General features: G+C 37.2%; 1 protein-coding gene, 1 long non-coding RNA gene and 1 other non-coding gene across 3 annotated transcripts in view; 2 read left to right on the top strand and 1 right to left on the bottom strand.

The window, feature by feature from the left end:
• The window catches only part of WNT7A (Wnt family member 7A), a 44531-nt gene that overhangs the window by 14908 nt on the left and 1689 nt on the right, over positions 1 to 27934 (bottom strand). The window contains exons 2-3 of the mRNA XM_026676689.2: positions 26961 to 27187; positions 5330 to 5601 (exon numbers count right to left, since the gene is read on the bottom strand). Coding sequence (XP_026532474.1) covers positions 5330 to 5601; positions 26961 to 27187 — 499 coding nt within the window. The remainder of the gene's footprint in view (positions 1 to 5329; positions 5602 to 26960; positions 27188 to 27934) is intronic.
• Positions 3144 to 3252, top strand: LOC148132030 (U6 spliceosomal RNA). The gene has a single exon (XR_015748303.1). It is a non-coding gene; the product is annotated as a U6 spliceosomal RNA (small nuclear RNA).
• The window catches only part of LOC148132028 (uncharacterized), a 42782-nt gene continuing 37313 nt past the window's right edge, over positions 22466 to 27934 (top strand). The window contains exon 1 of the long non-coding RNA XR_015747520.1: positions 22466 to 22638. This is a non-coding gene — a long non-coding RNA (uncharacterized LOC148132028). The remainder of the gene's footprint in view (positions 22639 to 27934) is intronic.

Here is a 27934-nt window from a genome sequence, read left to right as displayed (position 1 = left end):
ATTCATTTAATTTCAAGGTCACAAAAGAGAAAACAAGCGAGAGAAAGAGTACACTTTCTTTATACTGTAGTTGTAACCAAATGTTTTTCCTTGAAAAAGCTTTGACTCTTACACACACGCTCTTATTCTGTAAAATTCCTGCTTGAAAACACTCTTCTGTTTTGTCTACTGTATCCATTAAATAACATACTTCTTCTGCTATTCTCACAAGACCTTGATTAAAAAGGAAGTTGACTTTGATAAAAGCCAAGGCTTTTCTTAACCACAAAGTGATTTTCAAGCAGCCACCTTGTGGCTGAGAACTGCACTGGAACTGATTTAGTTCACAACTTGCTGCTTTATTGCCACAGTAACTAAGGTGCCAGTGGCCAAAATGAGGCAACATGCAGAACAGCCTTCTGAGAGCTAGAAAAATATTCAAAATGACAACTGTTATACTTCAGTTTTAACAGTTTAAACATATTATATAGTAAAAGTACAAAGACAGCAAGGACATGGGAAGTATCTACTGAATTGCACAAAAAATATACTTAAAGAAAAGTTATGGGTGTGTCCTATGGTTCAAATTTAAGATTCACAGTTTATGGGGTGTCACATGACAACCAAGAGAATACAGAGGCTGCGAACATCAATAAACCCAAACCTGATGTCAGTATCAAAGCTACCATGGCCAAGCTAATCAATATCAGCTCATATTACTGCAGCCATATGTCTACTGATGGTTTAATTTTTTAAATTTAAAAAAATATTATTCTTTTCTACAAAAAGATAGGACTTATTGTGAGGTAGGTGTAAATACAAATTACTTTGTATTTTTAAAATTACAGTATCACCTTTTCCATCTGCTCAGATTCTCTATTTTAGATTATACACCACATTATATACTAGATCGCAGGATCATGATACAGAGAAGAAAGTTAATTGTGTATCTTAGTGTTGTGATAATGAGCATCTTCAAAAGTATTCCATAATACTTCTTTTTGTATAGGACCAACATTAGCTGGCTAAACAACTGGATACTTTTTTAATTTAACTGATCTCTAGCTTTTAGGTGAATTTTGTTGAGGTTCAGATTGTTGAAGCCAAGAGATTTGTGTATAACACCCTTCAATGAAGCTGATTAGCTAAATGTTGATCGATTCATGGTCAACAAGTTGATGCACATGGTTCTTCATTATACTACAAAAATAAGTAGACTGAATAGCTCTGAATAATTGACAAAGAACAAGAAGATATTCCCTTCATATCCTTCTTGAAGTTTTTCAGTGATAACTAGTGGGCATTAAACTAGGATAAAGTACAAAAACTTTCTTGAACTGATCTGATATGGTTCTTCCTAGATTATTTTACAATAAACAAAAAAGTAGTAGACGGCATAATTAACTCAGAAAATGTTGTTATTGTTAATATTGCTCTTACTGGAATGTAACAAAGAAAGTATTCTAAAAGAAAGGATATTCCCTGAGAAACCATTGACCATGAAATACAGAAAGTTCTTCACACCTTCCCTTCCACTCCCTAATAATCAAATAATCAGATGAAACTCACATCAACTGATGATATTTCATCAAAAATATTCAAAGTAGATTATCTATCCAATTAAAATAAGGTGGGGGAAGAGAGAAAGAGAATTTTCCAGCACTAATTAAAGCACAACCTGAAAATGAAGACAGCCTAATAACTTGGATATTGTGTCATATGATGACCTTCATATAATAATTGCTTGGCCTTTTTCTGCTCGTCAAATATTTTCTTCTCCTCACTATCTTAACCAACTCTTTCCTAATGGATTAGGAAAGAGATGGTTAAGATAGCATTATCCTCAGATGAGTAAAGATATCCCAGCATCCTTAAATGAATACTGAAATGGAAATCACTAATTAAAAATCACCACCAAATAATGGTTAATGTAATTATATTAAAACTGCACTAATGGAATTTGATTGTAGAGTATTCTAATAAGCAATTCTCCAAATCCCAGTGATAACTATGGTATGCCTTAACAACAACAAAAGAAGTCTTTGGCATGTAATCATATTGCAAATCAAATACTCTGAAAAGAGTCAAATGGTATAGCAATTTGATATGATTTTTATACTTAATATTTTATTATCCATGAAGTAAATTCTAATTTAAAAATGCCATGTCACCAATGTTTATATTTTGTGAACCTTTATTTAAATAGCAGAAATAAGAATCAAAGTTATTAATATCTTCATAGATGAGCTTGTCTGGATTTCTTTAATAACGTTAACTAGGTGGATTATAGAAGCAAGAAATTGCCAACAACTCCAAAATCAATTCAATTGCTCTACATTGGGCAAATATATAAGTATCTTCCCACTAAACAGCCTTTAAATTTGTGGGGAAAATATTATAGGGCCAAGTACAGCACACATGCAATTTTCCCTAGTAATGCCTTCTAGAAAGAGAAAGTTGTCATGTTCAGATTAATAGTATTAAAATGCAATTTAAGTATCAGTATCTACCAGCCAGTTTTGCATTACAGTCTGCATTTTTGAATGCTAGTATGAATCTTTTTAAATATAAAAATAGGTTGGCCATGCAATACTGTGAGTAGAATTTTAAGCATTCTCTATCAATGATCTGATCCCACCTTTACAAGGCATTAGAATTTTTCTACCAACAATCTGGGACTCCAATTCTCTACTGAAACTTTCATGAATACAGCAAAGAATACATGACATTCAACAAATGTTTAATGTGTGAAGATTCACTATGCAATGCTTTGAATTCAGTTTCAAACTCATGCTTCCCAGCATGAACATATCTCACATACACAATTGTGGCACTCTAAAAGATGTCTGTAAGGGAAGTAAAATGGCAGAATGTGCACTGTGACATGTGACACAAATTCCTTACATATTTGCTGACTATGTTATAAAAAAGCATATAAAGACAGAGCTTGCACTGAGGTGTCAAAATGCACATTTTGTCATTTCAGTAACATTGTGGTTAGGCTATTGTTACATAGACATTATAGGAGCATTGTCCCATTAATATTTAAGATTAGTTCTAGTCTATTTTGGGGAATGATTGTATTGCTTTTGAAGGGAAAATATCATTATGCCTGTTGCAGTAAAACTAACAAGAAAAAATCCTATGGAATTCTACGGCCAAACATTTTATAACATCGGCAGCACATATACTAAAATTGGAACGATACAGAGAAGATTAGCATGGCCCCTGCGCAAGGATGACACGCAAATTCGTGAAGCGTTCCATATTTTTTCAATTGAGAAAGTCCAGAAATATTTCACAAGAAGAGTTCTCCACTCCTCTACTCGTTGTAGAATACCTTATGCCACCAGACTTGAAATTCTAGAACTAGAAAACCTTGAATTACGCCGCCTTCGGTCTGACTTAAGCATGGTATATAAAATCATACATTGCAATGTCCTACCTGTCAGTGAATACTTCAGCTTCAACCATAACAACACAAGAGCACACAATAGATACAAACTCAAAGTAAACCGCACAAAACTTGATTGCAGGAAATACGACTTCAGCAATAGAGTGGTCAATGTCTGGAATACTCTACCCGACTCTGTAGTTTCTTCCCCAAACCCCAAAAACTTTAACCTTAGACTGTCTACTATTGATCTCACCCCTTTCCTAAGAGGTCTGTGGGCGTGCATAAGCGCACCAACGTGCCTACCGTCCCTGTCCTATTGTTTCTCTTATTCTTTTATTTTTCTTATATGTACCCATTTCATGTATTCACAACTATGTATACACTTATACTTATTATCTTGTAAACAATTGGCAAATCAAATAAATAAATAAATAAAATAAATAAATAAATTAGCTTTTATGGGTTACATTCTACCTGATCCAAAGTAGAATGTAATCTGTATGTTACATGGCATGCAATATACATGAATAAATGCACATAGGAAGGTCAGTTGGAAATAGCATCCCAAAATTATAAATTTTGCTAATTGCATTTCATTTAAATGGCAAATAGATAGAAAAGCCAGTGGGATGCCAGTGGGAAGTTGATACAGCTCTTAATTCCTCACTTTCTCAGCAACTGACCTTGAGAATCATATTTTCTAAAAGTAATATATTAGTATGACTGATTATCATTGATAGTCTCATTGCCCATGAAAATAACCATTGTACCTACTCATAACAGTGGCTACTGATGGTAAAAGAAATACATTCATAATAGGGGAACAGTCTTTTTCCTGGTTTATGTGCTTTGCTTTAAATTTTATCCTTGGAAGTTGTGTCTCAAGCTCCTAATTCCGTGTTCCACTTTAGTAGTACACAGGCCATCTCCATTCAGTTTGATATGTTTCCCAGATAAGGGCAGAAAAACATCACAGGAATAATACCAAATGGTAAAGATGATACAAAGACCTAAATAATGGCCTTTCAGCTTCCTAGGATGTCCCCAAGTTGCTATGTTCAAAATTTATTAAACAGAAATAATTATCATCAAGATCACGGTTTAACAAAACCTAAGCCTTGTGTGTGGTAACAGAGACCAGGTGGATGTTCCCATGGCTATATATTTTGGGGGAAAGACATCATTGCCCTGCTTCCAAGAAACAGGAGGTGTGGTGTTGCAGTGGTTAGAATGCAGAATTTCAGGCTAATTCAGTAAAATGAGGAGTCAGATTGTTGGGGGCAATATGATGACTCTGTTAAAGAGGGCTGTAAACCACTGTGAAGTGGTATATAACTCTAAGTGCTATTGCTAACAGGTCATATGTCAGAAATGAAAGATTTCTGGAGAACCATTCTGAGAAAACATCAAATTATGAAATTATTTGGGGGATTCTTAATTTGTAAAGATAAACTATTTTTGATATAAAATAAACATTTTTTTCAGTCCCATCTTGCCAATTTTACAGCTACTTATGTAGAATGAGAAACGTACATTCTAACCATGAGATCTATTCCCTGCATTGAATTGTTCCAAACAGAATTATTATTTAAAAGCAAGAAGTTGGTACTAACTTTTTATCTTACCATCTTACACATATGACCCACTCGTTACTTCATGAGTAATAAGTAAGTCATAAGTAAGACAGAAGAAAAAGATCTGATGACTGCGCTACATGCATGATGAATGTCAAAGTATTATTTCATTATGAATATGTTTTTCTTCTTGTTGCTTCCTGCTTTATTATTATGATACATCAACTCTGGTACAAACAATTTCCTGAAAGTCAGTTCCATTGATATGCAAATTCACATCCTTGTTAAATAGGAAGTGATATTACCTTCATAGCACGTGCACATACATAATACAAAATAATTTGTTCGGCCTCATTAGGAGCTTAGCAAAGGTGCCTACCTTTCGCCCAGCCTCATTGTTGTGCAAATTCATGAGAGTCCTTGCATTTTGCTTAATCTCCCTTGCATCCACAAACACTTTGGAGAATCCTAATCCATATCGGATGTCTGCAGAGCAGCCTCCCCATTTCCATCCTTCGTCTTTGTGGTACTGTCCTTGCTTTTCCTTGTCACAACCACAATTGCTCAGGTTCCCCTGGGTGCAGGCAGCAGTGATGGCATGGGCTACTCCAGCAGCAATGATGGCATAGGTGAACGCTGCTTCTCTACTACCTGAAATAAAGATTACATGTCTCAGAAAAAGATAGGCTATTTGGAAGAAGAGAAGCAAAACAGCGATAACAATAAAAATGCAGTGTGCAAGTCTATGCAATGAAAAGGCTGCAAGGCTATTATTAGACATGCTTTAAATTTGCAGCCATAAGCATTTCTTGTTGTATCTGAGCACTCTTCTTTTGTTGATGCTCAGACGCACCCCAAAGAATCATGCTCTATTAGAGACAGCATAGTTTTAGCATTTCCCAAAAATGTCAAATTAGTAAATACTTCATAATGTAAAGCAAGGTTGCTTTTTTTCAGATTGCAACCTGTAGTTCAATGGGCTTTTTAAATACTCAGCTGGAGCCTTAGATCAGAGAAATGTTGCACCATGTGACTTAACAATGTACAGGGTGTTTTAGACTCAGCATAATAAGGAATATCATCCCACAGAAATGCAGAAGCAATATGCAAACTTTATTACACTTACTAGTTACTTGCTGTAACTGACACAAACACAACGATTGGAAAATGACATCTTCATAGTACAGGGCATATTGTACAGGTACTTCTCAACTTACGACCACAATTGAGACAAAATGTATGTTGTTAAGTGAGACATTGATTAAGTGAGTTTTGCCCCATTTTAGGACCTTTCTCGCCACAGTTGTTAAGTAAATCACTGCAGTTGGTAAGTTAGCAACCTGGTTGTTACGTGAATTTGGGTCCCTTGTGGACCTTGCTTGCCAGAAGGCTGCAAAAAGTAATCACATGATCCTGGGAGCCTGCAATGGTGATAAGCATGAGCCCGTTGCCTAGCATCTGAATTTTGATCACATGATCATGGAGATGCTGCGAAAGGCTGTAACTGTGGAAAACGGTCATAAGTCACTTTTTTCAGTGTTGTTGTAACTTTGAACAGTCACTAAATGAACTGTTGTAAGTTGAGGACTCCCTGTATTTATAGTCAAAGCACTTTTTCTGAATAGTTGTTGCACTACGCAAGCTCTAGTATCTATAATATGTCATAAAATAATTTGTAGCCTTGCTAACTATAATTAGCTGATGCCCTTCATTGATGAAAATGAAACACAAAGAACCATAGCATATGTAGTTGCTTTGTCTGCAAAACAATTATTTTGGACTGCATTAAACGTCACATGGGTTTTAGAATTTGGGGAGTCTTCTGCAAATTCCATGAATGGGTGACATGTTTCTCTGTGTTTTTAGACAACCGGCTGCAAAAAGGCCAATTGTCAGGGGTGATTGCCTGTCCTTGCTTGAGAGAGAGAGAGAGAAACTAAGCCCCATGGAGTTCATTTGGTCTTCCGTAGGGTTTGGGAATTCTGGGTCTTTCCATCCCCATATCTTTGGAAGGGATCATGTTGGAAATCTCACATTCTTTATTCTCAGCAGAATTGTTCTCCATTGGTGATATATATATTACTTCTGGCCTCTAAAAGGTTTGGTTACTGAGAATATTTGTTTCCTTATTATTTGCCACAGATAACTGGCAGTGTAATGGATTCAAGCTTGACATCAATAAAATCTGTTAAGAGAACCCTTTGTGGCTTTATCATATTCCTTTTTATGTTTAGTTTTTATTGCATGTGTAGATAGAAGAATGTTGTGCTTTTAGACTTCTTAAATTCCGAAGGAATGTAAAACTATCCAAGGAGTATCTCTGACATAAGCATAATTTAAGGATGATTTAGATTAGACTAAGAGAACAAGCTGTATGTATGCTTTTTTATTGGCATATTTCATCTCAGGAGGATGTTTCACAGACTTTGCAAATGATTTAGGAGAAGGTGAACATCTTATCATTTACATGGGATTTGATGTTAACTCATGCGTAACAACAAAGATAAATATCAATATTGTGCTATTGGAAAAACATAATGCACAGAAGGAGATTGAAATGTATTCTTTAAAAATAAAACTAGGAATCCTTAATTTTTCTTGTCTGTCTATACAGTTTGAAGAAGCTCTATCTATATGATCATTATGGATCAATACAACTTGATGGCACATCATAAAAATCAGGAATCTTCCCATCTATGTCCCAAACTTCATCTCTAAAGGCCAGATGTGCTCAGTTTTCTTCCCTATCTGGTATTTATACTCATTTTCGTTTATTTTCTAACATTATTTCATGTGTATGTGTGGAGAGAGAGAAGTGGGAGGGAGGAAGAGAGGGAGGGAAGGAGAGAGAGAGAGAAAGAAAGAGATAAATATCACTTGGTGTAGTGGTTAAGGCATAAGGCTAGAAACCAGGAGACTGTGACTCCTAATCTCAAGGTCATCAGCTTTCACCCCTAGGAAGGAGGCAATGGGAAACCACTTCTGAAAAACTTTGCCAAGAAAATGGCAGTCTCCAAGAATCAGATACAACTGTACTGAATATATCTAAACCCTTGATGTAAGATATGTTCCTTTTCCAACCCTTCTTGTTTCATGTTTCCCATATCTCCCCACTGTCAGTGCCTCTTTCCTAGTTCCTAATCTGCATTCCCTTTCCTAAGAATCCCCTTTCAAAAGAATTTCAGCCAGTGCTGGCCTGAAATCTTATCCATGTTCCATCCCTCTGTAACAATTATTGTAATTCTGACTGGTTTTTCACATCACAACCAAATTCCCTGTATCATGACAATATAGATAAATTGCCAAGGATAGGGTAGGCGGAAGAAAAATCTATTACTAAATTCTTAAGATTTGCAGTTGATCAGAAAAATGGCTCCCCTCCTGTCTTAATTATAAAGTTAAGAAATAGGCTTCAGTTACCAATAGCAGATGTTTGTGTGGAACATCTGAGGGCATTGTGTAGTGTGGGTGCTGAAAACAAATTCCGACATTTTCCCTTAGCATAGATGTCATGAAATGTGTCTATACTGTATGAATTAACCCAGATTTCTTTGGTTTCTTTTTATTTCTTTTCTTTTTCTTTTTTCTTTTTCATGGCTTGCAGTTTGCTTCTCTATTGGATTGAGGAATTAATAGTTTGACAAACTTCCCAGTACTTGTGCAAAATTGAGTATGTTGTTATCACTCACAATCTTTTTAAAGATATCATGTGATGCAAATATAACTATAGTTTGTTTCAGTCCTCAAATAAATATATAGGACAAATTGTAGCCAACATAAATAAGTGGACAGATGGACAGACAGACCCATAGACAAATTTCAAGGGAAAGAATAAGTTCAAACTTATTTTCCCCAGAATCTTTTTATATTTCTTGCTGTCTGACTGAGGTCCCCTCCAATGGATAAGAACTAGTTTCAGACGGATTTAAACAATGTTTCTGCTGTTTTAAAAATTACATTTGATTCCATGGTACATTCAATTATCTTAGAAGGTACTTGACTAAGCAAAACAGAATTTACCTCTGAGCATATAGGCATGGGTTAAGAATTAAATCTTCTACCCAATTATCTACTGATGACATGGCTATTCTATTAACCTCATCTGACCTTTTCAAATATTCTCTTTATTGTTTTCCATCTCAGGTCATGACTTCAGTTCTTCTGTTGCCTCATATAGTCCAATTTGGTTACCCAAAATTTTATCTGAAAAGCCTTGTTTTATATCTGCAGTAAGAAAGAGAAAGCTGCTCACCTGAGTAAGTATTTCTGGCTACTTCCTATCAAATAGAGACTGAAGTGAAACCTGAAGTTAAGAGGGCTGCGTGTTAATTAAAGAATAGTAATGAACTATTATGCATGTCAGCACAGAAGGTATGGTGGTTTTGTTGCTATTTTCACAAATCTCCATAATACATGAATAGAGCTTTATTTGAAAGGGCTATCCATTAACATGTGACCGATTTTGATGTTACCATTCACTCCTTTGAAATTATGACCTATGATCTATGCCCCACTTGCTTTAGAGTTGTTTCATTTAGCGTATCAATGAATGTATCTTGCTTTAAGATTCTTATCTCTCTAATTGCATAATATGAGGGCTGAGGAAAAAATTCCTTTCAGAGATTCTCTTTGAAGACAAGTCAAGTCAAATCTTCTTGGATGAGGAACTCAAATCTAATCACACAGCTCCCAATTGATCTGGATGATTTAGATGCTTCTGCCCATGCGTAGAAATGGCTTTTAGTAAACTGACTTATTGAATAGATTTGAGAAACCAGTTTTCAACACTAATCTGAATCAACAAACAATTTGCTATATTGAAAAAGTTTTTTGTCCTTTACTTGAGACATTTTTGTATTTAGACTTAATTTGTCTTAATACCTTATTTGAAATTACTTTCAAGGTTGCTCTCTAGGCATAACATTGCAGTATAAGACAGGGGTCCTCAATCAACAGGCCATGGTCCACTACCAGGCCGTAGCCTATTTGGAATTGGGCCGTGCAAGTGACTGGACACAGTATGTGCATGCGTGCATCGCTTGGCTTGCACAAGCAGCAGGCTGGCAGGCAGTCATGCATATGCACACTGACCCACCACTTGCACAAGTAGAGCTGTGCATGTGTGTTGACCTGCCACTCACACAAGGGCTATGTGCACACATACACTGGTCCACCAGCCCACCGCTCATGCAACCCAATTCTGCTGCTGCCTCCCCAGCTGGGCCACCAAATCTCAAAGGTTGGGGACCACTAGCATAAGATACCAAGGCCTGGCCCAAAAATGGAAAACAAAGTATTCTCTAACAGAATTAGTTTTAGTGTAAAATCACATGAGAAAAGAAAGTGCTGTGTAAAATCACATGAGAAAAGAAAGCTCTGTGTCCTTATTTGTCTGCATATCAATGACTACCACATATGAAATAGACATAATCTGGAATAAGAGCTTTCAAATTAATGAATTCAGCAGTGGAGTATAATAGGATGCTGGTTTGCCCAACTGTTTGTTTCAAATTTCTTCTTTGCCATATGGCCTCTAATGGAGCCTATGTAGACTTTCAGATTCAACTAGGAAAAAGATATTTCAGAGCAAAGAAGACCAATATATAACATATTGTATGCCTGAAATTCTTTACTGCACTTTTTCCTGAGACCATGTCCTTCAAGGAAAACTACTTTTGAGGCAGTTTTCTGAAGTTGACTCTCAGCTCTAGGAGAAAACATACTGGCTTTAAAGAATTACCTATTGGGGCAATGTTTGCACACTAGTATGCTCTAAAACAGCTTTTTGGAATTGACTCTCATGGGCTGCATTGCTCTATTATTTACAATATTCTAAAATTCGTACAATACTTACAAATGTGTAATTGGTCTCATTGTTAATTAGATTGCCTTTAAACCAATGTAGTGGTGGCACAGTAGTTAGAATGAATTCCTGGCTCAAGGTTGACTCAGCCTTCCATCCTTATGAGGTCGGTAAAATGAGGACCCAGATTGTTGGGGTATGCTGACTCTGTAAACAACTTAGAGAGGACTACAAAGCCCTGTAAAGCAGTGTCTCTAAGTCTAAGACAGCCTAGTTCTCTCTAAAAGCTTTCAATGTCAACACCTTTCAGCCATGGACAATATTGTCAATGACAAGGGTTTATTGAACCCTAGTCCAAAACATACAGAAAGTGTAAGTTGCCTGCCTCTTAGTGGGTTAAAATCAGGGATCACCAACCTTTTGGACCTCAGTGACAACCAAACTCATAATTGTAAATCCTGCAAACCAGAGACCCTGTGAAAATCCCCAAAAAAGTCTGCAGGAAAATTCCCCACCCCGTTTTCCTACCAATTGATCGTTCTTTATTTGGGATTGCAGGATATTGTCTCCAGCTCTGTTCTCAGGGGGGAAGAGAGAGAGACTTTGGGCTTCATGCAAGGAAAGCAGCAGAAGTAGCAGAAGTCTTTCTTTCTCTCCCCCAAATTCCGCCAGAAATGAATCTTTATGAGACTTGTTGTGCCGGCACAGCCTCTTGGAGCAGGATGTCTTTCAGGGTCCCAAAGACTCATTTCTGGCAGAGTTTGGGGGAGAGAAAGAAAGACTTCTGCTGTTTTCCTTGCAAGCAGCCAAAAGCAGCAGAAGAAAGAAGCTGAAAGAAGCAGCCCGGTAGCCAGGCCAGGAGCATGAGGCGTGTAGGGCAAGTTCCCCCCCTCCACCCTTTCCCGCCCCTCACTACCTCATGTTGTTCACAATGCAAGCGACACAAGCCTTGTGTTCCCGCAGGCCATGTGGGCAGCGCAGCCTTGTGTTCCCATGCAGCCTGGATTAATTGCTTTGGGGGTGCTTTGTGGGTGACATTTCTCTGCAGACCACCAAAATTTTCTCATGGACCACTAGTGTTCCCCAGCCCACTGCTTGGTGACCACTGGGTTAAATAGTTCTCCCTCTCTTGAATCCTCTTTCTTATCCTCCTTTTTAAATTTAGATTTGCTCGTGAACACTCTCCAGTTTTAAAGAACAGAAACAAGGACATATTGGGTAAGGATCCAAAGCAATTTGCCATCCCAGAGTTATAAAAAGCTTGGTACCATATTGATTAGAAATCATACCCATGCTTCATTAAATTTGAAAACTCTTGTGGTTTTCATTGATGACGCATGAGCTATAACATCAAAGATTTCTTCCTTACAATGTAAAATAAGTAGAAAAGAGGCTAGCTTTCTTAAAACCCGGGTTTCTAATTTTAAGTTGTTGTTGTATCCAACAGTGTATGGTTATTGTTTTTTTAAAAGATTTTTTAACACTGAAAATAAGAAAGACCCATCTTTGTAGGTAAAAGAGAGAGTAGGAAGGAAGGAAGAGGTTCTAGTGTGAGAAATTGTGCTGGGGAAAAAAAACATTGCCCATACCAATCACTTAGCAAAAATAAACAAAAATCACCACCCTTAAAAAGCTATATTCAGTTAACAATTGAACTCAAAATGATAAATATGCCAAAGGAAATTATGTATAAGAAATTCCCACCCTAAGCTATTTTAGACAGTATGAAGCATAAATCAAATAATACTGTTTTCAGATGGGAAAAAAATCTTGTTCAAGAAACAGCTCCAAGAATAATTACAAGTCTTGCTGATGACTAGGGATGGTCCTGGCCAAGGTTTTTATCATGCCATTGCCTGCCTCCTTCTCAACATTTTATGGGGAGCCTAGATAGCCTAATACCATCTTTCTTTGGTACCCTCCTGTGCTTTCCCACCAGTCTGTCTTTTTTTTTTCTTTCAAGAAAAATATCTGTCACAGAGGAAAATGGAAAATGCTTTTCCAATTTTTAATATTAGTTGCTTCTTCTAGGAAACATCCCAAACATACCAGGTAGCAGTAGATGCAGTACTATAAAACAAAACAACCCAATTCTTTATGTTATATATAATATAATGTATACTGCAAAGAGCAAAGGTGGAAAGTTCTTGTCACGTGAACTTGTGATTACAGGTCACTAATATGGTTGCTAAGGGGCAAAATAGGAGACAATTATTGCTTTTAGGCTTTGCTTGTGAGTATATTCAAGGTAGCCACTTGGGACCTCCACACTGGATCTCTCGATTGAAAATTCTCAGGGAGCAAGAACAATTGCTATGGATTGTCAGAGTTGCAGTTCAAAACATCTCAAGAGTTTCATGTTATCAACCCACATGGGCCTTTGGTTTATTTGTGATATTTACCTTAGTAATTATGTTTCCTATTTTCTCCAGGTGTGTGAACTGATTTGTGAGGTATAATCCACAAACATTAAAAAGAGAGTGTTTCACCACTGAGAAGAATTATGCATCATGCAAAATCTTTGTAACATTTTTTTGAAACAATATTTTAATAATATTGCTATACATCTTATTTCCATTTGCAAATATATACCTCTAGGCATTTTTATTCCGAAGAACTGCTCTACTGGTTAGTCTCAAACAGCATGGATATAATTGCGGTCACAATTACCTGAAGTTATCATATTTGTTCAAACGTGTGTAATTAAAGAATGGTTAAAAAGTGGATAATATGATGGCACATAATCAATCAAAGTAATGTACAGAATAATTGCAGTGGAATGATTTGTTGCATTTGCTGCATTCTACTGCAAATCAAATAAATACCACTTTTAAGGAATTTCTTCTGTTAACTTCCATTTCTTAGAGAAATTATCAGTTTCATTCCAGCTGTTTCACCTGTTATTAAAAAGTTTATGTTCCATTTTATCTGAATGCTCTGCAATGCAGTTCATAGATAAAATATTTAAACGTTGTGTTTATGTTGAAGAGAAACGACATAATTCATACAACAGGAGTTCCAAAGTTGCAATCTAAAAGACGCTTTCTGGAGATAGCAGAAATGGAGCAGTGCAACTAATTACAAATTTGTTAAATGTCTATAATCAGCCTCTTTTCGGATACAGATCCCTTCAGCATTGAACATCAAGCTTTTAAAATGGTAAATGTGAAACTGTTAGTATTGAAAGACAATACAGTTAATCCTTGACTTACGATCTGTCCATTAGCAACAAAGGGCCTACCCAGGAGATATTTACAATCTGGATTTGAAGGTCTGGCAGCCCTGCCCTCCCTGCAGTCATGTGACTGCACTTCAAGCGCTTAGAAACCAGGCTACATTTATGGCATTTTACAGTGTCCTGTGGTCACATGACCATGTTTTATTATGGCTCTGTTGAAAACCACATTTATTTCCAGTTTTCAGCAAAACTAGCCCATAGAGAATCCTGGGTGCATGTGACAACTATTAGCATTTGTTCAATAATCATGACATTCAATTTACAACTGTGTCATTTGCTTAATGACCAATGCAAAGAAGGTTGTAAAATTAGGTTGCTCCCATGACCATCACAACTTACCACCATAAAGGGCAGGCTGCATTATGGTCATAATTTAAGGACTACCTGTAATCCAACAAATCTGAGTTCCATATATAACTTCCTTGGAATATATAGCAATAGCACTTAAACTTATATACCGCTTTACAGTGATTTACAGCACTGACTCTCTAAGAGTCAGCATATTGCCCCCAACAATTGGGGTCCTCATTTTACCCACCTTGGAAGGATGGAAGGCCGAGTAAACACTGAGCCTGGTGAGATTTGAACTGCCAAACTGCAGGCAACCAGCCGGCAGCAGAAGTAGCCTGCAGTACTGCACTCTAACCACTGCTCCACCTTGGTGCATATGGTTTGATTGTGAATTGACACAATCAAAGAAGGTGGGGAGGAAGGGGAGGAAGGAAGGGGGGAAGAGAAGAAATTAATTTAGCACAAGGAAGAACTAAAGAAGCTTCTTGGATGAGAAGCGAAACATCTTCAAGGAAAAACAAAAGTCCAGTTGCCGTTTGAAAAAGCAGCTTTGGAACAACCATGGACTGGATGACTGAGAATCTCCATTTGCATTTAATTTAGCACAAAAAGCTAAATTACAATAATACGCTCTAATAAATTATTAACGTTTAAAGAAGAGATTGCCTCTGCTGTGGTATGAATCATTTAACTGAGCCAGAGATGAGATTCAGAAAAAGGTCTCTACAGGTTTACAAGGTTACCTGCAAAGCCTGAAGACTTTTCAGGAAGCATAAAAAGCCTACATCAGTCAGAGAATGTAATTTAAGCCACTAGAAATTTAAATCAGGTTGATAAAGATTTTACTAATTCTAGAGGCCACAGAAGCAATAGAAATATGTAGCAAGTTCATATAATATTCAAAATGTAGAGTAGAAAGACTCTCTCAATTGATGGGATATACATTTTGGTGGAATTGTAGATCATTATCATGGACTCATAGATATATGTTAAAATATGTCAAAGCACAGATCCACAGACTGGATTCTTCTACTAATACCTTTTTCAATTAGAAGACTGCTGGAAAAGGTCCTATAAGCATATCCTGAATTAATTAATTCAACTAGTTGAAACCATATTTGGAAAGGACCAAAAGACTCTTTGAGATGGATATATTTAGTGACTTAGAGCTACTGCAACTTTTAATTTCTTCAGGAACAAGGGACATTAAAATGGCTGGCTTTTGGAGATTACTAGAAAGATTCCTGACAGTTCTGGATAATTTCTTCAAACCACTGGATAATTTGTTCAGACTAACCTTTTGGGACTGTGGTTAATTTGTTGAATGAGAGATTATTTGATCTGCACACTCCTAAACAACTTTTATCATCAAATAAAATGTATGTCTAGGATTTCAATTTTCTGACAAATGCTACCTTACATTTAACAGGAAATATGACTAATCTCAGTTTGTTTGCCTAATGCACTTCTAGTCTGTTTGCCTTGAGATTAAACTTGATAGTCCAATTTTACTTACTTGCTAAATCAGCTTACTAATAAGGACTCTAGAGGATTTGGAGGTGTGAGGCAAGCATCCAAAATAGGAGTACAGCTGACTTTGTGGTACCATAGAATAAATTTCTCTGATAATATGCAAAATTTTGATGGTGATGATCATGACTGTTTAAAATCAGTTAAGAAGAGATAAAATATAGAAGCTATAGGGATAGGGACAATGTCTTCATTTTTCAATTAATAACCATTTTAATACATCTATGTTCAACTAGTTGCAGAAAGTAGTAGAAGATTAAACTATTTAAGAAAACAAAATGAGAAGGATGCCATGTAACACAATTGAATACTTTATTTGACAAAGTGTAATTAGACACACAAAGAATTTGTCTCCAGTGCAGAAGCTCTTGGTGTACATGCAAAAGAGGAGGAGGAGGAGGAGGAGGAGGAGGAGGAGGAGGAGGAGGAGGAGGAGGAGGAGGAGGAGGAGGAATACTACAGCCGTACTACATGGGTTAATATGGATACAGACTTGGAGACTTGAAAATACTTTATACTATCAAACCAGCTACGTCATAAATTAGGCATTCTGGAAAATAAAAAAGACAAATTTGTATTTGCCTCACTGTAAAACATATGTTACATTTTCTGCTATTTAAGGTCAAGGGTCAGGGAGGGAGTTATCTGAAGAGACATGTGCTGAATTATACAATGATTATGAAAATATAAAGATGGAAAGTACAGCAGAGCTTGCCAATTATGTGCCATGAACTACATTATTTCACATCTCTATAGGAGTCATAATTCACAAACAGCAAATTGGAAATGAGAAACCATCTTTTCCCCAACTGTCTAAATCTACCTCCTTCAATTCCATTACCAGGCATAGATATGACCATTAAACAAAACCTGGGCAATGAAAAATGGTGGCCTCAAAAGTAATATCAAATGCCCGTTTCTCTTGATAAACAGTCAAATCTTGCAAGGTGCAGAACACCTCCCACATTTCCTGGATCTCCCTGGACTGCATGGGGGGTAGGCAGCTTGTTCTGAGGCTCAAGGCATCAAGTTGAAAAATAGCTGCAAAAGAAAGGCCACTGCCTTTTAAATATGTTAGCAATGCAGCTTTGTATACTGGAATGCATGAATGAGATTTTTGCTCATTTCATCATGATGCAAAAAGAAGAACAGAGTAAAATAAATGTCTGGCAGAACCTAGCACAGTGTTTTATATGCTTACAGTAAATTCATTCATTTCATTCATACTTAAAAAGGGAATTGGCCCAATTCAACTCAGTGGAGCTGCATATTGGCCCAATTCAACTCAGTACAGCAGCCCTTGACTTACAGAAGTTCATTCAGTAACCATTCCAAGGTTCAACAACACTGAAAAAAGGGACTTATGGCCATTTTTCACCTGACCGTTGCAGCATCCCCGTGGTCACGTGATCAAAATTCGGATGCTTGGCAACTGGTTCATGTTTATGATGGATGTAGTGTTCTAGGGTTTGGAAACTTTCTGACAAGCAAATTCAATGGGAAAATCAGGTTCGCTTAACAGCCATGTGACTAACTTAATAACTACAGTGATTTACTTAGCAACTTGGGCAACAAAGGTCATAAAATGGGACAAAATTAACTTAACAAATGTGTCGCTTAGCAACATAGATGTTGGGCTTAATTGTGGACCTATGTCGAGGAGTACCTGCACTTTGCATAGAAAATTCTGGATTAACTATAGGTCTCCTCTATGTGCTCACAGGTCTCATAATGCTCACCTAGCATCATCCTTTTGAAATAACTGGTAGGAAGAAGAACTATACAGGCAAAAATTGTAGTGCAAATGTGCTATATTACTGCTCACTGACTTCATTTTAATGTCTACTTGTAGGTATTTTCACAGAAAAGTCACTATTTAATTACAAAATCATCCTGGGTTGATATATGGTTTCTCAAGGATACTATTCAACTTATCTATGCCATTAGGGCATCAGAATACATTTTGTGCCATTGTGTTTTCTTTTAGAGAAAACTCTTAGCAGAACTTTAATCAGCATTAGAGAACCTAACTCTTCTAACACGGTAATGCAATCCTTTGTTTCTCTAAAACATGTACTCACAAGATACATTTGAAGGCAGGTATGAAATGAAAATTCCTGTAAAAGTGACCTTGGGGCGATGTTTTTATCTGCCTATGACAGTCACTGCCTAGAAGATTGACTCTTTGGCAAAAAGTATCATGTTAATTTTTAGATACTCCATGCCAAATTTCTAACTTGGCTTCTGTTTTTGGTGTGTTTTTTCCCCTAAAAGAAAACTTTTTTGGATGTCAAAACAAAACAAAAACCCCACAAACATACCAACACCACCTTATGCCTTTCCCCCATGTCATATATACAATTTATTTACATGCCTATCTTGTTCTTGTTGAAATCAAAGTAAAGTTATATTTATTTCCTGACAGTCATTACTTCATTATTCTCCGTGCAGGTGTTACAAGTCAGAGAGGAAAAGCAGTCAGGTAACATGTATATGAAATGCTTTAGTTTTCAGTTTTCCAAATGTGTAAAGTTTGTTTTTTCCTCAGTTTATTGTTTTTTGTAAATCTATCGTGTTCATTGAAATTGATGTTTTTCTAAGGAGAAAAAAACAAGACATTCCACCAAAATGTGTATTTTTCTACAAATATTTCCCTGTTGGGTTCTTCATATTCTCTGAGTTTCATTGGTTCTTCATATTCTCTGAGATTCATTGGTTTCCTGCAGACGTTTCATTACCAGCCTACATAACATCATCAGTGCACTGAACTGTCTGCACTAAAACCATTAAGTGAACACCAATAACCCAATTGCAATCATTTGTTTAGTGACCATTCAAGTTACAACAGAGCTGGAAAAATTTACAACTGTCTCTCACTCATAAAACTATTGCAGTATCCCGATGGTCACATGATCAGACTTTGAGTGTTTGGCTGCTGGCATATATTTATGATGATTCCAATGTCCTGGGGTCACATGATCCCCATTTCTGATTTTTTTGAGCTGGCTTCTGACAAGGAAAATCAATGGAGAAAGCCAGATTTGCTTCACAAACATGTGATTCACTTAATGACCAACCACAAAAATGTGATTTACTTAAACAACTGCAGCAAAAAAGGTTGTAAAATTGGGTGCAACTCACTTTTACAAATACATTGTTTAGCGATGGAAGTTTCAATTGCAATTGTGGTCATAAGTTGAGAACTGCCTGTAGCTCAACCATATATTCTCTACTATTGGAATTATTTAATTATCTTGAATGTAAGAGCTACGTTGGCACAGTGGTTAATACTGCAGGCTACTTCTGCTGACTGCCGGCTGCCTTCAATTTAGCAATTCGAATCTCACCAGCCTCAAGGTTGGCTCAGTGGATAAAATGAGGACCCAAATTGTTGAGGGCAAAATGCTGACTCTGTAAACCGCTTAGAGATGTCTGTAAAGCACTGTGAAGCGGTATATAAATCTAAGTTCTATTGCTATTGAGTAATTTTGAGTGGAAAATTGGGGAACTTAAACTGATAAACTACCCTCTCGTTTTTATTATATTAATAAAACATATCTTGATAGATAACCTCAGTACATACAAATATTTTAAACTCTTGTATTTCACCTTAATGGTACAAGTCTATTTCTGTACATTGCCAAATATGTTTTCTAGAGAGTTTCATGTTCTTTATTATCCCACCTGACTTCTTATAATGGGTTCTGTGGTCAGCATTATACTAAATGGTTTCTAAGATTTTTTTTTTTTTTACATTTTTTAGTCTTCTCCTTTGTCTTCAGATTAGACATCAACAACTTATGTCTTTGATTAATTGGATCTTACTTTTGTAGTTAAAGTTGTTGATATAAAATGCAATCAAACTGAACTGAGACAAGAAGTTAATAAGAACACAAGATCATCTCAAATATGGATTGGTAATAAATATTTTAAAAATTCCTCTACTTAAAAAAGTGCATTACCAGTCTGTCAAAGAAAAGTGGCATTGGCCTATTGTAGTTGGGAATACAGATATTCAGTACTGAAAATACTTTTACATATATTGTCGTGGTTCCCATAATCCTAGGAAATGTAGCTTGGTAAAATTCTAATTCAAAATTATTACAAGTGTATTTCTGAATCTTATCTCAGAAAAGAAAATAATAATAGTGTAGAGATGCCCAACTTACTGAGTTCGGTTTTTCAGCATTGTTTCCTGTAATTGTAAAGATAATCATCACTGATTTTCTTAAATGAATAAGGTTTAATACAGTGATGGCTGAAAATAAACATTGGGGATGGAAGCACTCACTGTCCAACTACCTCAGTGGACTAGTGAAGTTCCAGGGTGATTTTATGCTTTCTTTTATGGCAACCTTCACATTGATATGTCAGGTGCTGTCACAGTACACTCATCACATCCACATGTGTTATTAAGAATAAAATATTTGATGAAACCAGAGCAATTTAAATTGTTGTACCCCAAGAGCCTATCTCTTTACATTCGTTCATGCAGATTTGTGAATATCTAAATTTTGAGAGGGTCCTTGACTATGCTATTGCAAGTATACCAAACAAGGTATTGGGATATTATGTGTATCCATTTGATTTAATCTAACTGTTGCTACAATCATGAAGTCTTTCTTTTACTGTCATAGTGTTATTTATTTTAAGACAGAGATTGTCTGTCATAGTGCAAAGAGTTCCTAGGATGAAATACGCTAAATGATATAGATGCTTTTAAATACACTATATGATACAGGTGTTTTAAAAACACATGATATGATATACACATATTTTAACATATACTATATAATACAGATGTTTTTTAAACATGCACTATGATATAGATGTTTTTAAAATATGATAAATAATACAAACATAATAATAAATAACAAAATGAGATGCAGAATTAATAGTAAAACCACTGCAGCACAACAGTGCTCAAACATTTGATTGGTTTTACCAGATTTTAAAAGTTTGGTAAAGTTAAAAGTGACCTCAAAGGAAATAAAATAATGTGAATGGAAGCGCCAGGTAAGCCACCCAAAAAAAAGCATGCAAAAAGCAGGATATCATGACTGACAAGGCTTTTGCTAGTAATTTCAGAGCACCTTCCCTGCTGAATCAAACAGGAAACAGCCTCTGAAAGTAAAGGTGTGATGTATTATATATCTCTTAGCAGAGCCCAAAAAGGGAGAATATGAGGTTCAATTTATTATGTAATTCTGTTTCCTGGTTTAGACCCTTTTGTCTTAATTTGTTTTGAATATATAGAGCTGTCCATCATTCCCATTCAACTGTACTCTCTAGATTCCAGACTTATTCATAGAAAAATAAATGATAGATTTGGAAAAGAGTTGACGAAGACCTTACTAGATTTGCGTGACCTAGATGTTCGGTCAAACTTTAGAGCAATTGCATGCCAAATTGCCTAGCGTGAGAAGGGAAAGGGGAAGGGAAAGAGGTCAGGAGAAACATACCTTGTAGCCTCATAGGTATACTGTAGATATACTCAAAGACATACTGTAGGTATATCACAAAGTTCTTCAGTCAATAATTGTACTGCAACTCAATAATTGCACTGCTCCTACAATTACCTTTTGCCCTACCCCATCCCTCAGTCTCAGCCCAATAGAGGATTGACTAATAGCACTGGGTAACTCTACAAGGTACACTCTTCTCCTCTGACCCTGACTCACAAAATGAACATTAAAACCCTCGATTATTGAGATAGACTTACATAACTCATAATGTTCCTACCATTGTTCTACTTTTTCCAGTCTGTGTATTAGGATTTTGTAAGGCTCTTAAGGAAGCTTCATTTCAATGCATGAAATACCCCTTTGAAGCTGTTAGGCCAGTCCACACACACTGATACATACCTGTATACCAGCAGCCATGTTGATTCCTTTCATGTTGCTGTGAGGCCTCATCTGTGGTTCCAGTGGCTGACAGAGGCTTCTGCACACTTCAACCACTGGAAACACTAGAAAAAACTTTCAAGTGACATCGCTCACTCAACTTGGTCCCTTCCACATCATAAGAAGCTTCCTCGAAGCAAGATCCAGCTGCCTCATATGCTCCTGTTTCTAACCAAAATGGGTTTCATCTGCACACATCAGAGATGAGGAGAATGTTTTTAATGTTCAAAAACTCAGAAAACCTATCCCAAAGTATGGACCAAGCTTGAAAGATTACCAATTCCTGTTTTGTATCTTTTGTTGTTGTTTTTTAATGTTCACTTGGAGAACATATTTTTGAGTTGGGGGCAAGAAAGAAGGATTATGTAGCAAGATGCAAAGCATTGACTTTGAAATATTCAGAAAATTCTCTACTGTGATTATTTAAATCACACATATTGGTATTCAGCAGGTTCTGACCAGTTCTGGAGAACCAGTAGTGGAAATTTTGAACAGTTCGGAGAACCAGCAAATATTACGTCTGACACATAAGCCAAAATTCAAATACAGGTAGTTCTCAACCTACAATTATTTATTTAGGGAGCATTCTAAGTTACAATGGTACTGAAAAAAGTGACTCACACCCAGTCTTGCATTTATGGCTCCATTCCCACATGCTCACATGATCAAACTTCAGGCGTTTAGCAGCCGGCATGTATTTATGACAGCATCCTGATGTCATGTGATCACCATTTACAACCTCCCCAGTGGTGGGATTCAAATTTTTTTACTACAGGTTCTGTGGGCGTGGCTTGGTGGGCATGGCAGGGGGAGGATACTGTAAAATCTCCAGTCAGAGGTGGTATTTGCCGGTTCTCCAAACTACTCAAAATTTCTGCTACCGGTTCTCCAGAACTGGTCAGAAGCTGCTGAATACCACCTCTGTCCCCAACTGTTTTCCTACAAGCAATGTGGAAAGCTGGATTTGTTTAAAGGACCATTTAATTCACTTAGCTGCAGTGATTTGCTTTAAAACCATAGCAAAAAATTAGGCACAACTTATGTAACAGCTTGCTTAGCAATTGAGATTCTGATCTCAACTGTGGTTGTACATCATGAACTACCTGTAGCTCTTTTTACTCAATAATACTCTATAGTGCAGGTGAGCAGATTTGCTGCATTAGGAATGAACAAACCATCCTTCAACAACCCTTCATGTTTTAGGCACTTTCCACTGATATCATTGGAAGCTCTTTTAAAATTTGCTGCCAACAAGTTTTCTTTTTATCTTTAATTATCTGCTAATTAGAGATTATACTTTTCTAGCCTAAGGGGTTAGGGCCCAGATGGATCCCTAAAAGCCATTTATGGTCCCTAAGCAGAAGGTAACTCAAATTTAGTGAAAACTGAACAAATTTGGCAGCTAAAGAGAAGAAACCATTATGCTAGGAATGAGGTTATGACGAATGTACCGTACATCCACAAAATCCTGGGACAATTTCACCACAAAGCAGGAGAGAGTCTGATGGTAAATTTTTATCATCAGAATCATGGTGATCTTAGGCTAATTTTCAGTTGTATGAATGCTTAAGAAAGATGTAAAAGGGATAAAAATTTGGGAATCATTCTGACAGGAACAAAAGATTGGTTCCTATAAAGAATACAAGCCTGTTTATTTGTCTTGAGGTGGTGATGCTTCAGAATTAAATTATTTTTCTCCAAATCCTCAGCATCCACATGGTTATGCTATATCTTGATAACTTGGAAAGTATTTGCATTTTTCTGTATTTCCAAGTTCTTCAAACGGTGACAAGGAACTCCCTTTCACTTATAGCAGAGAGTTGGTCAAGTAAGTGATAATGTTCACACTATTCCCAATAGCTTCTAGTTCCTAACAAATAATTTCCACATTATCCCCAGTAGCTTCTAGAATCTAGTTCCTAACAAACCCCAAGCCTTTCACCTTTCACTCTAGCAGTATTTTCTAGGACCCAAATATATATGTTAATCATAAAAAGTAAAATTGTAACATGTATCTTTAAGAAGGCAGTCGATCTGAGCTTCTTGATCATCAGACAGATACATGAAGATATTTTTAAAATATTTTAATGAGTGTAACTCTTCTGAAAAATTTTCTCTGCAAAAAAACCCCACCAGGAATGCTACATTTGATGAACCTAGAACTATCTACTTGAAAGATAAAGCACGACTTCAGAACTCAGGAAGAACTTAAACTTCTGTTGCAATTTGGAGTATTCATATATCTATTTAAGATAAACTTCCCAAAGTATGTTTCTTTTTTTAGGCTGTCCTTAGTACATGGTTAAGGAACATACACCATTCACAGTACTACACTGACTTTGATGCACATCTAAGTATTGGTGAATTAAGACTAAATGGGTCTGGATCAGGTCTCCCAGCAAATCAAAGCATCATGCTCAGATGCATCTTAGACACATCTTCCTCTTAGTGCTGCCTTTATATTCTGCCCCTTAGGCTGCTATAGGCCTCTATCAATGCTCTTTCTCCCAAATCCTCTTTGAACTTTGACTGGCTTCTTTCCAAGAGTACTTAAATCTGAGAACATATAGATGCAAGCATGTCATCTCTGTTAGAAATAACCACTGTAAATAAAGTATTAAAAGCATCATATGATTACATGTTTGGAATCAGACCCTTAGCATGTCTTCTTCTTGTCAGACGAAAATAACATATAAGAAATCTTTCGGTGTTACAAGCCATGGAATGATTGAATTATGGCTTCATCACATTTAAGATGAAGTCACTGTATAATTATGTTTCTCATATGCTAAATTGATGGGAGGAGGCCAAATTATCAAATAAAGAAGGTCAATGCATCCACCTGATTATTCATGAGTGAGAGAGTGGCTGAAATCATGGACAGCAAACAAATACACCTCACATCTAAAGAGAAAAGAATGCAGATGCTCTCAAGGAATTCCTTGCCTCAGATGTATTCAACAAGGAGCTTTGCTACGCAAAAAATAATCATTAGCAATAGTTGTCATTAATTGCAATGGAAGTACTAAAGAAAAATCTGCCATGTTTTTCAGCTCTGATTTTTAAACCCACATTCTTCCCTGAAAAGTAGCACTAGCACAAGTACCATCCATACTATCTACTCAGAAGCATAAAATTATAGAATTATTTCTTGCGGGGTCTTCACTGTATACAGAACTACAACTCAATAGAATACTACTTTTCAGTAAATAAGTTAATAGTAAATGATGCACACATAATCCTCAACTTACAACCATTCATTTAGTGACTGTTTGAAGTCACAATGGTATTGAAAAAAAGTTCATGTATTTATGAAGGCCGCAGCATTCCAGGGTCATGTGATCACATCTGCTACCTTCCCAGCCTGCTTCCAACAAGCAAAGTCAATAGGGAAAACTTCATGGGCTTAATGAGTATGTAATTAAAATTATAGTGATTCGCTAAAGGTCATAAAATTGGGTGCACCTCACTTAACCACCACCTTGCTTAGCAACAAAAAATATCTGACTTATTGTGGTCATAAGGCAAGGACTGCCTGTAGATGCATTTTGGTGGAATTTAAGACTCACTGGCCACAAGTCAATACAGAGAGCAGCACTTCTACAAAGACAGCCACACTAATGTTGAAATAGATCCGTTGGTTTTCTAAAGTTAAATTTGCAGTTGTATATGGTACCTTTCAAATACCTTCCTATTTATGCATGGCCACTATATTTCATCCACTTAGGTGGAAACCATGGGAATTGCAGCCTAATAATCAAATATATTCAAAGAACGTCCATTTAAGAAAATTTGTCATGTGTCCCAAACTAATTCACATTTGTATAGAAAAAGGTGCAGTTACTTTTTGAAAGAGCTTGACTATTTCATACAGAAGGCTATACAGTATAACTACTGGTATTTATTGATGACAAATTACATACAGGTCCTCAAACTTCAATTTTCACCTATACTTGGGGGCCTTCCTGTTTATTCAAATGCAACCTATTGTGAAACTTTCAGAATATCTTTGGCTGAATTGGATGTCAAATAAACATTAACATTTACGAACATAATCATTCCTCATTCAGCATGGAACACCCCTAGTTCTAATTAGTTCCTACTCATGGACCCAGGCTGCTGACATGGTTCCGGAATCGGCCTCACTGAATGAAAAGTTCTTGGACACAAGTGGCAGATACCAACTTCAAAGACTTCCAAGTCAAAGAACAAGAATGAATAAACAATCTTTTAGAAAAGAGAAATGCATAAGACAGATATATAGGACTGTTCTTAAATTATGTATCAACAATTAAACCACTATATAACAGGCAACTTAATTAAAAATCAATACTGTCATCTACCATTTCATTAAAATCTGGTTCTGACTGTCACAAATTAATCAAAGAGTTTTTTAAAAAAAATTATCTTGGCTGACCAAGGGTTTCAGATTATTTTCATATATGATATTTACACCATTTCCCCCTCCCCCTTCCTGCATTTTATGACCCTGGAATGCAAATTTGAAGGATGTTTATATGTCTCCCACAAAGACTGTGAAAAGTTCTGCTAAGTTTAATGTGCCAAGTTTACATGGCATTTTCACACAGAGAACTTCTGCATCTTTCAGTATTATTAGAAACTGGTTGGTGATGTGATTGTAAAACAGGCACTGCTTGAATTTTGTCTCTGATACTTTAATGGCTTTCTATCAAGTGTATCATGGCTACAACATTGACCTCCCCACCCCCAAAAAAAGTGCAAACCTGAGCCAAAAGCATATTAATAGCATCATTTCAATCCCAATCATATTTCTTTGGAGATACCAGGGATCAGGGAGATTTATTCCCTTGTCTTAAGAGTGGGGAACCTATAGTCAGTCCTCCAGATGTTGCTCTATTATCATTCTTGACATCCCCTGTCGGAATGGTTAAGTGATAGATATTATGACAGTATCAGCAGTAGTCCAGCAGCATCTGGAGGGCCACACATTGAGAGTTTCAGCTGTATAGTTTGGACACAACTTATCTTGATTCCAATGAGGCATTGCTGTAGGATGGATTCTTAAAACTTTTTTAAAGTTGGGGGGGAAAACTTTTTTTAAAAAAAAAAAAAAGGTAAGCTTGGGAGTGAAGTCACAATGGCAGCTTTTTTAAAGGCCACGACTCCTACTCTTACTTCCCTGAGCAGTTGGACCTGCTCCCTTATTTCCTAATGGGTTTCAGGCTCACCCCGTGCCACAGCTTATAAGGAGGAGGTAACATACCCACTTTCAGCTCTTTTCCAAAGACGGTCCTCTCTCCCAAGGCGGAGCAGTTCCACCGACCGTTGCGAAACTGAAATTGACACTCGTTGATTCCCATCTGGGAGCCTTCCCCGATCACGATGATGGCATCGGGTCTGCTCTGACAGATAGCCCTCTGTCTGGGAGCCAAGCCCGGGATTTTGTTGCAGATGATACTGGCTCCCAAAGCCACGACCGAAGAAAGACCCCTAAGAAGAAAAGGAGAGGGGGAGAGAGAGAGAGAAAGAAAGGGAGAAGAGCGATAATGAATCATCTCATCCGAGTCGGGATCAGTCGATTCTCTAAAAGGCTCTTCTTTGAGGCGCCCCTCGGTACGAACTGGAAGCGGCAGGTTTCTCAACATCAAAAGCCCGCCCGGATGCCGCTTAAGCCCTCCGAGCGGCTCATCTGCCCATCAAGGCTCGACAGCCGCTTATTCCGCCGGTTGTCTGGAGAGCGAGCTTTCAGCAAGCCCAAGGGTGGGGAAAGGGCGGGGGGATTTCTAACCACCCCCACACTCCCACCCTCGCTGAAATAGGTAAGGGGCACTGAACCGGCCAGCCCGCCCTTCCCCCTTTGTTCTCCGGCGCCCTCAGTTTAAACAAGCGCTCCTAAAACCGCCCGGCACATACTCGAGCAGGGCTAGAAGCATCATTTTTGCTCCACCAGCCCCGCGCTGCTCGTCCGCTGTCCCTCTGGACTCCGACGCTGGAAAAAAAAAAGGAGCTGGGTCAATTTAACAGGGAGGAGAGCCTCGCCTCCCTTCTCTCTCCCAATCTCCTCGTGCCGTGTGTGTGTGTGTGTGTGTGTATAATGCGGGGGGGGGGTTGCTCTCTTATCCCAGACTTCCCCAACCGGGGGCCCTCCAGATGCAACGAATCGCGACTGGGAATTGGGTGGGGGTGAGAGAATGGTAGTCCAGAGTATTTGAAAGACGCTAGTGGGAAGACGGAGGC

Source organism: Notechis scutatus, chromosome 2 (genome assembly GCF_049901735.1).
Source record: "Notechis scutatus isolate UNSWTSFEM ecotype Mainland chromosome 2, rNotScu1.2, whole genome shotgun sequence".
Classification (NCBI taxonomy): domain Eukaryota; kingdom Metazoa; phylum Chordata; class Lepidosauria; order Squamata; family Elapidae; genus Notechis; species Notechis scutatus.
The sequence above is the reverse complement of the archived record's forward strand: the minus strand, read 5'-3'. Positions and strand labels throughout refer to the sequence as shown.